The sequence below is a fragment of the Austrofundulus limnaeus genome, unplaced genomic scaffold, assembly GCF_001266775.1.
Source record: "Austrofundulus limnaeus strain Quisiro unplaced genomic scaffold, Austrofundulus_limnaeus-1.0 Scaffold3244, whole genome shotgun sequence".
NCBI classification, from domain to species: domain Eukaryota; kingdom Metazoa; phylum Chordata; class Actinopteri; order Cyprinodontiformes; family Rivulidae; genus Austrofundulus; species Austrofundulus limnaeus.
Window position 1 is genome coordinate 1,455 of NW_013955646.1, and position 1,127 is coordinate 2,581.

General features: G+C 48.1%; 1 protein-coding gene across 1 annotated transcript in view; it reads left to right on the forward strand.

The window, feature by feature from the left end:
* Positions 1–732, forward strand: part of LOC106511804 (stabilin-1) — a gene marked incomplete at its 5' end in the record, with an annotated part of 2,062 nt that extends 1,330 nt beyond the window's left edge. The window contains 3 exon segments of the mRNA XM_014000538.1: positions 60–246; positions 317–410; positions 485–732. Of these exon segments, the coding sequence (XP_013855992.1) occupies positions 60–246; positions 317–410; positions 485–652 (449 nt within the window).
* Positions 733–1,127: the final 395 nt, after the last annotated feature.

Below are 1,127 nucleotides of genomic sequence, written 5' to 3' on the forward strand. Positions count from 1 at the left end.
TGTGTGTGTGTGTGTGTGTGTGTGTGTGTGTGTGTGTGTGTGTGTGTGTGTGTGTTCAGAGTGTCGCTGCATCCACGGCGTGTGTGATAACCGCCCCGGCAGCGGCGGGGTGTGTCGGAGAGGGTCGTGTTTGGAGGGATTCTCTGGAGATTACTGTGACAGGAAGGCCACGCCCTGTAACGCCGACGGCCTGCTGGAGCACTGTCACGTGCACGCCTTCTGCACCCAGACGGGCCTGGATACCAGGTGAGAGAAACATCCTTCATCCTGATTTAAAGCCGAGTCCAGTCGTTCCTCACAGTTTGTCCTGAACCAGGTGTGTGTGTAACGATGGGTACGAAGGCGACGGCCACACCTGTAGTCCCGTTAACCTGTGCCTGAAGAACACCCGGGGAGGTTGTGACGTCAACGTAAGACTCCCCCCTCGCTCGCCACGTTAAAAACAATCTCCAGACCGTCACCTCTAACCACTTCCTGTCTGCAGGCGGAGTGTGTGTACGTGGGTCCAGGTAACGTGTCGTGTGTGTGCGCCGAGGGCTGGACAGGTGACGGCAAAGTGTGTGTGGAGATCAACAACTGTCAGCTGGTGGGCCGAGGAGGCTGCAGCCCCGACGCCGACTGCAACCACATCGGACCTGGACAGGTCAGCTAACAGTTCTGAATCTGTGTGTGGATCTGAAGACAGACTACAGGATTCTGGCTCCTGAAAGGCCTTTGAGACCTGGACACATCTGATTTTACACCTGATTTTACACTTCTAATTTCAAACATCTGATTTTACACATCTGATTTTACACATCTGATTTCAAACATCTGATTTTACACATCTGATTTTACACATCTGATTTTACACATCTGATTTTACACATCTGATTTCAAACATCTGATTTAACACATCTGATTTTACACATCTGATTTTACACATCTGATTTCAAACATCTGATTTTAAATATCTGATTTTACACATTTAATAATCCTCTAAATGTTTGTTTCTTAGATCTCAGAATTGATCATTAAAGGTGTCCTCCTGTCGTCCTGCCTCTCAGGCTTCACATCTTCTCTATCCTCAAACAAGATCACTAAATAATCTGACGTTTTATCACCTTCTGTTAGCTGATCTATAGCTG